Raw genomic sequence first — 7,992 nt, forward strand, 5'->3', positions numbered from 1 at the left:
TGTCAAGACAATGGCAGGACAGCTCACTCCTGTTCCCTCTGTCAGGGCACTCTGCTCAGGGAGGGGCATCAATGCTCAGTGACAGAATGGGGACCAGCTGACTCACCCTCGCCAGCCTTGCTGGTGTGCCTTTCATTAAACCAAAGTGCCTTTAGAAGTGAGGGGTGACTGGACCATATTACAGATGGGGAGACTGAGACTTCAAGAGTCTGACACTGTACTCTCCAAGTCTGAGACTCAAACACAGGTCTAACTGACTCAAGCGTTCTATCTCCTGTCCACAGAGGGTCCATTTAAACCTCCAGTTTCACTGCCTTCTGGGCTAAAATCCTTTTTCCCGGCTCACCATTCAGGCCTCAGTGTGGCTGATGACTCCTCCGAGCAACCTGCACTTCAACAACCACACCTGGGATGTCCTCTCTACCAACCGGGCTTCATAGCACCATCCATATTCCTTGTCTCTTTACTTAAACACGCACCCCTTCGGTTGCTGCTTATCAGCTATATTTTGTCTTGTACCAAACAGAGGGCCCACGGAGTCTGGCTACTCCTTGGCTGGCCGGCCAATGGATGAGGCAATGATTGAGTGGGCCGGCTCTTAGCTTTCAAAGCTCATTAGAAGACGGGAGTTTTTAGGTGCTTTCCTTAGCAGAACTTCTCTGTAAGTCAACACTGTGAGGCCAGCACCATGAGGACCCTTTGTTCTCCCCTGGAAACAAAACCCAGACATGAGCTGACACGGGAGAACCTAGGCTGGGCTAAACCGGGCTGTTCCTGAACAAACTTGCCCAGCACAGCCTCAGGGGAAAAAAAAGTCCACAGAGGTGGGCAGCCTTCCTACCTGCTCCCCAGAATGCAACCTTTAGTGACAAACAGCCCCAGGTGACCAGGTTCCACCCTCTAGGAGGTGTGGGAAAGCCAGCTCCATCAGGGCAGGCGGGGCCAGCAAGCTGACCTTGTTTGCCTCTGTATACAGCAACAGAAACCACGCAGCTAGCACTTCTCAGAGGCACCCCGCCCCCCCTCATTTTAATCTCCCAAACTGACTTGTCAGCAGCAGGAAGTGACATGACAGCTTTCCTCACAAAAGGGAAACTCCTCCACGTTACCATGGGGACGGAGGCCACTGAGGGATCACAGACTTATATAATCTTAAAGGTGTAGGCACCATGATGTCATCCTGCATAAGCTGAGAGGGGGAAAATGGATGCCAGAAGCTGCTAGTGCAAAACAAGGGAGCTTCGATTTGCAGATTTGCAAGTTCCCCGGAAAGGAAAGGCGAGGGTGCTGTGGAGGCGGTGGGGGCTGGAGTCTCATCTGATGGATGCCTGGAAACCACAGAAAAGCACCTAGCAGGCATCCATGCCTTTTCCACAGCCTGGAATTAAAGAGCTAGGATGAAACCAGCCCTTCAGATCCAGGGCAAACTGGTCATTTCATAGGGTGGGAAAACCAGACGTCATTGGGAACAAGGGGATCTAACTGTTGCTCCAGTCCTCAGTCAACATGCCAGCCACTGAAGCAGCTTTTATTTGTCTTTGCTACATAGGGGAAGAAAGTGCGGCCTTGAGGGGTATAGTGTTTCCACCCAAAAATTCAAGGGTTAAACTATGAGGAACACAGATGGCTACAAAACTCTTAACAAGTTGGGTCAGTCTTCACTGAGACCCCAATCGCTGCAAGACCGCCTACTTACAAGTCTGCTGCCTTGCCTCTTTCTCTGGGAAACAGACATGATGTTAAAGACAGGTAAAACACTCAGGGGACCCTGGGACTCAGTGGCAGCCCCCAAACTGATAGCTGTCACTATTGCACGAGCCTTAAATAATTAAGTGTCTATGTCAACTCTCTATGGGAAGCTAATGTTTTAATGGTTTCTATTCATCCCAAGAGACTGATTTTTGTCCCAAGCATGATGTTTTCTAGAGGACTTGAGCAAAGGTGACCTGAGAGGGGTAGCTTCTGGTCTGGGCTGTGAGGTGAGCGGCTAGAACGGGGAGAAGTGAATGAATTGTTTTCCCTGGCAGCTCCCTGAGGCAGCCTCTGTATTTTTCCATTGACTGGATCACACTGGAGATTAATTTGGGTTCAGCCAGTGACTGCCAAGTTGAAAGCAGAGGCCTGAGCCCACGGGAAAGGCTGTCCCCACATCTGCCACGGAATTGCCATTGCTGGTACATTTCCACGAAGAGAACAATCCACAATAGCAAGTATCTAGGGCTTGATAAGAACACTGATTCTGGTTTGTTCTGAAGGCATGAATACACTCGCCCAAAACCCAGCCAAGGATATGAGCTTGCCATCCCAGGACAAGTCCTTCTCTCTTAGAACACATGGATCTTCAGACCTGGATGCCAAGTGGCAGGTGGGGAGAGGTCAAGGGCAAGTTCTGTGTCAAGGCTTGAGCAATGGAGCTGTGTGAGGATCAATCCCAGAAAAGATGGAAGGGACGCTTCCTTTCCCACTTCCAGCGACACTCAGTCCCAAAAGAGTGGCAGACAAGCAGGCACCCAGGGGCCAGGACCCCCAGGGGTTGGCTGTTACGTCATTTGACGTTACAGACTGGGTTATGGGTTGGCAGTCCATTATACCTCTCAGCCTTAGCCTGCTTGGCAAGAGTGTCCAGAGTCCTGCTCTGCACACAGCAGCAAGTCTGACGTAACTGCCTATTGTCTTCAACACAGTTGCACAGAGTAGCAAGTGACCTGAAGGAGGCAGTTGCCAAAAATGCTGTTTCTATGCCAAGATTGGTGTGCACACTCTCCAAAAACCAGCAGGGAGAGTGCAAGTGCACACCCTCCAAACACCAGCAGGGAGAGTGAGTGCAAGTGCACACCCTCCAAACACCAGCAGGGAGAGTGCAAGTGATTTCTTTCCTGTACGCACATGTAGTACTTGGATTCCCTTTTTTTCCATTTGATGCCTTACTTTTAAAGATAGAAAAGCCTTGTCTAAGGCAAGCTGACTATCCAACATAGACAAATGACGAAGTTCAAAGACCATAGGATTCGAAAACAAAATGCGGTACCCAAGCCCCTGCTCCAGCTGCAAGCTCCTTGGAACCTCACATCTTCATCTGCACAGCGCACGAGTTTCTCTGAGGGCAAACTAATCCCATGCTTCCTATATAGTAAGAACTCACCTGAAATCCAGGCATTCTGTAAATAGCTCAGGGAGGGGAGATCTTGTCCCTGATTCCCAAAGACGTTAATGAAAAAAAGGTAATTCAGGCAAATGGTTCTGGAGACAAGCTCCCTGGGTGACGAGGCAGTTAATATTGACTGTTAAAGGACACGGTTGTGCACCTTGACCCTATACTAAGATCTGGGTAATGGCCCCTGGTATTTCATATACTTCACCTGTGTGCCTCCCTGGCACCCTAGTCATCTCGTGGAACCCATGGGTCACCCAAGAGGTGCAGGATCAGAACCCACACATGTCCTGGACAGTGCTGGTCCGATGCTTTCCCTAGGACACTTGCTCAAGGGTGGGGTCGTCAAAGAAACAAAGTGCCAAGAGCTCAATAGAAATGTCATAATTTATTCTGTTGTATAAAAAAAGTCATCCTAGTAACAAAATGTCTTCTTAGAAGAAGAAATATATTACTTCAGGTCATAAATAATCAGCAAACATACAACTGAAAACTACAAACCAGCACTGGTTTTGTCCACCAATGCTGCAGCCAAGCCTGCCCTGGGTCTATTTACAAGACAGTACAGTACGCAAACATAAAAACTGAGGTATTTGGTTCTTCTATGAGTAGACGCTGACGTTCGTTCGTGAAGGCAGACCACCGACACAAAAATAAATAAGGTAAAATTCTCATACGTGTATGTCGTTGGGAATGGTTAATACTGGTAGGTATGTCAAGCATGAAGTTTCTAGAAAAAAACGGGCCAGTGAAGAAACTGGCTCCGAGTCCTTTCTCTTCTGCCCTGCCTTGTCTGAGGGACTCGATGTACCCACAATATATTGGTCCCGAATGTGCTGAGTTCAGCAAATGTCCTGCGGTCAAGTCATTATTACGACTGCTTAGGAACTCAGGGGAACTCGGGAGGGATGGGGGTGGGGGGATCAAATAAATAAGGACCAGCTCGAATGAGCCTCTCCAGAGTTATTGCATTGCTCCTCCCACGGGAGGAGTGGCGTCCCGGTGGCACGTGAATCTCCACACCTCCCTTGGCCCTTCAGCAGCTGGGGGAGGTCGTGATGGGGCTCTGAAGGTAGCTCAGGGCACTGTTCGTGGGGTGGACGGGGATGGAGACAGGGAAGTTGAAGACGGTGGTAGTGGAAGTGCCCCGGTCCAGGACAGCCATGGCAGGACTCCCAGCCTCAGCAGAGCAGTGCGGGGCCAGCACCTGGGACTCGAACTGCAGCAGCTGGCCCATGAAGCTGAAGTTGGGGGAGATGATACTCCGCCTCTGCTTCACAAACTCAAAGGCCTCGTCCAGCTTCACTCGGTTAGTCCTCATGAGGTAAGCAAGACAGATGGTGGCTGACCGGGAGATGCCGGCCTGGCAATGGACAAATACTCTCCCTCCGGCATCCTTGATGGAGTCTGGAACACAAAGTGGTGGGTTACTCAAAAACTCAGGAAACCAGCCCAAGCCCAGGTCAAAGACAGCTAAGAAATGTCACGTGTGACCTGTCCAGAGATGGCTAGGGTCAGCCTCGTGTTATCATATGGACTTCATGTGTGCACTGTGCATGGGAGAGCAAGGGATTTAAATCCAGACTAGGTATTTCCATTTAATTCTGGGCAAGTCACTCAGTTCAACTACCTGAGACTCGCTTTGCTACTCTTTGGGGAGGAAGGCTCAGGTGGGGATCACTCAAACCACCCCCTAAGAGGCTGGACTCAATGGCTCCAGCAGGAACACAAGGCACAAGCCCCAGACATCTTCATTTACCTATGAAGTCAATTGCCTCGTTGAACCAGGAGCTGATGTCCGCCTTGTGGTTGTCCTCCACAGGGATGCTCTTGTACTGGTAGTGACCCTCAAAGTGGTTAGGACAATTGGCTGAGACGTTGATCAAGGCAGTGATACCCAAGGCATCCAGCATGTCCTTCCGGGAAGCATGATAGGCACTGCCCAGGTACAGGAAGGACAGGATCTCCACTGGGCCCCCCTGGAAGTCAAAACAGTCCAGCATTCATCAAGCTTGTTCAGAGTTAACACCAGTCCCCACGCCCACAAAAACTCCCTACTGAAAAAGGGAGTTTCAGACACTGGTGACCTCAGCACTGTTGACAGTGTGTTAAAATAATAATAAAGAATTAAGTCCATTGGCTTGGACGGAGCCAGCAAGCTCTTATATGCCAGCCACTGGAGACTCAGACCCATCCAATTACTTCACTGTGGAATAAAGATTTCCCGTGTCCCCTCAAGTATAAATAAAGCTGCAACCGCTCTCTGTATTCTCCCTGGCACAGCCCATCCAGACCTCTGCCAGCTCCGCCACCCCCTCCCACACCGCAGAGACCCACACTCTTACTAACCTGATCGTAGAGAGGGGTGCTACAGGAGCTGCATCCGGATTCTGCGCTGTCAGGGACACTAGTACTCAGGGGGAGGCTGAGCCCCATGGGGGTGGACTGTTTGCTGCACAGCTCAGGGCAGGAAGCCGAAAACGCTTCATATCCTCCTGAGAATACAAAGGCACACATTTCCCATTAGCATCACCGACACGACCTGGAGACAAGTCACCCACCCACCAGGGGCTGCGAGTTTACATGGAAGGTTCAGGGAAGTCTTTGTTCCCGGAGCCAAACAAAGCCAGTGACAAGTCCCTGGAGACTGGACACAGGCACTCCAGGTGGGACACCCATTCCCTAGCTGATGGCAGAGGTCCTGCCAGAGCCAGCGCGTACCTTGGAGGAAGAAGACTTGAGTGGTGCGCGCTTCTCGGCAGAGTGCGCCCGCGGCCAGGGCCAGAGTGCCGTCGCGCTTGGCGCCGTCCAGGGAGACACTGCGCTCGTCCAGCAACACTACGGCGTGGTAGGCGCCGGCCAGCAGGCGGCCGCGCAGCTCGGCGTTGGGCACGATATGCTCCAGGCCCATGGCACCCTTGGCGCGGCGCCGAACGATGGTGCTGAAGCGCACGTTCACCGAGCCCGCGATGTGGCCAGCGTTGAAGGCGAAGAAGGAGCGGCAGTCCAGCAGCAGGCACTGCGCGGCGCGCTCTCGCAGCAGCGCGCGCAGCCCCCCAGCGTCCAGGATGCCCACCTCCATCACCATGGCCAGCCCCAGCGACCCCAGCGTGCCCGTCCAAAAAACAATCTGTCGGTTGATCCGGCAAGGTGTCCTGTGGCCCTAAGTCCCCAAGTGCTCGCTGCTCTGGGTCTGGTTTCACTGCTGCGTCCGGCCCGCTAGTCCTTCGCTGCGCGCTCAGCCCTGGGAGCGCGGTTTTATGTGGCCTCTCGGGGGCGGTCCTGGGCGCGGCGAGCGGGGGGAGGGGGAATGGTTTGTTTGTTTGAATGGCGATCACGTGATATGTTGGTGACGTCAGTCGCCCTGCCGGGCTTGGCGCCGCCAAAGCCAAAGGCAAAGACGTCATCGGCTTGGGAGCGGGTAGGCTTTGAGCGCTGGCTCACAGCCCGGCCCCCACCCTGCTGTCCGCCCGGCCCGCAGGCAGCACGGCGCACTGCCAGCCCGGGTGGCCAGGACGCGCGGCCTGAGGACGCTCCCGGGGACTCTTGCCCGGTCCCCCTCCCCGGGTCTCTGTCGAGAGCGTAGGGGCACTGCTAGGACCACGATCTCAACTGGTCCCGCTCCCTGCCGCTGTTAGGGTAATGGCCCGGGCCGAGCCCAGCGGGAAAGGGGAGGGGGTGGAGAGAGATGACCAACTCAGTAAACCCTGTGGCTTTACCCAGGACAAACGGCGAGAGTCGAGGCGTCCTTCTCTAGTGTCACTTTAAAATGTTTTACGCTGAACAAGGGAAAGTACCTCCAGTCAGCCCCGTACCAGAGTGTTATCCCTGTCGCGGTGGTCCCTAGAGCACTTGGAGCCAAGAAAGGAGGGTCGCAAGATCGGGTGTGGAGCCCAGGTTTGGCATTTTGGAAGGACCTAGGCAGGACTCGACAGCGCCGCCCAGGGACCGCCAAGCACGTCGTGGCGTGGCACCAGAGGTTGCTGCTTCCCCCACCCCCTACACCACACACACACACACACACACACACACACACACACACACACACACACACACACACATCCTTTTGTTTTATTTTGTTTTGTTTGTTTTGAGACAAGGTGCTTATGTAGCCCTGGCTGGCGTTGAACTCACAGAGATCCTCCAGCTCCTGCCTCACCAGTGCTGAGATTAACGGTGTGAGCCTCCATGCCTGGCTCTTCATCTCTATTGAACAGAAGCTGGGCGCGCTAGCGACCCAGGGCTGGGGGCCTGGAATCCGCTCCTATGCGGGCCAAACTCTACCGGTCACACCCAGGTTCTGGCACTCCAGAGAGGCTGAACTCCTAATTCAATCCCAAGGCGCTTTAGGAGTATTGCCAAGACCTGTACCTTGGCACCTGGGAAGACCCCAGTGGTGTCTGTGTCCTTCCCCCAAACCCCACGGAACAGCTACCCGGTAAAGCCGTGAGCCCCAACCGCGACACCACGGAGTTGGATACATAAACATAAACATTGCACCACTCTGCAGGGGTGCCGAGTCAGGAACATTCTGCGGTTTCTTCCTCTCTGCTAGGGGAGGTGTTATAGAGGCCACCATGTGTCCTTGCTTTGCAACGTCCGCTTTGCCGCCCGCCCCCCCCCCCCGCGCGCCCCAGCTCTTGCCTTCTGCCTAATTCTTTGTAAATTCGGGGTGCTTTGCTTTTGAAGGGCGGTCTACCTTCCTTTGAGCATTGATCTGAAAGGACAGCAAAGAAGGCTTCAGATAGCACCGCCCTCCCTGCATCTCAGCGACAGAAAGAAAAAAATTGTTTATTCTACTTATTCAGCTGAGGACCTCCACATATTTTTTGTGTTGAGTC

At 53.3% G+C, this 7,992-nt stretch overlaps 1 protein-coding gene across 1 annotated transcript; it reads right to left on the minus strand.

The window, feature by feature from the left end:
* Positions 1–3,520: 3,520 nt before the first annotated feature.
* Positions 3,521–6,405, minus strand: Dusp1 (dual specificity phosphatase 1). The gene is made up of 4 exons (XM_028893355.2): positions 5,873–6,405; positions 5,501–5,646; positions 4,911–5,130; positions 3,521–4,558 (listed from the first exon to the last, which is right to left on the minus strand). Exons 1-4 carry the CDS (start codon positions 6,237–6,239, stop codon positions 4,188–4,190), a joined length of 1,104 nt encoding a protein of 367 aa, XP_028749188.1. The 5' UTR covers positions 6,240–6,405; the 3' UTR covers positions 3,521–4,187.
* Between the last annotated feature and the right edge of the window lie 1,587 nt (positions 6,406–7,992).

Source organism: Peromyscus leucopus, chromosome 8b, assembly GCF_004664715.2.
Source record: "Peromyscus leucopus breed LL Stock chromosome 8b, UCI_PerLeu_2.1, whole genome shotgun sequence".
In the NCBI taxonomy this organism is placed as follows: Eukaryota; Metazoa; Chordata; class Mammalia; order Rodentia; family Cricetidae; genus Peromyscus; species Peromyscus leucopus.

Bases quoted from the DNA above. Each gene is read 5' to 3' on its own strand.
- Dusp1 (XM_028893355.2), bottom strand. From the start codon at position 6,239: ATGGTGATGGAGGTGGGCATCCTGGACGCTGGGGGGCTGCGCGCGCTG. The intron at 5,647-5,872 runs GTACGCGCTGGC...TTGTATTCTCAG, and splicing joins TCAAGTCTTCTTCCTCCAAG to GAGGATATGAAGCGTTTTCG. The intron at 5,131-5,500 runs GTTAGTAAGAGT...TTTGACTTCCAG, and splicing joins GCACCCCTCTCTACGATCAG to GGGGGCCCAGTGGAGATCCT.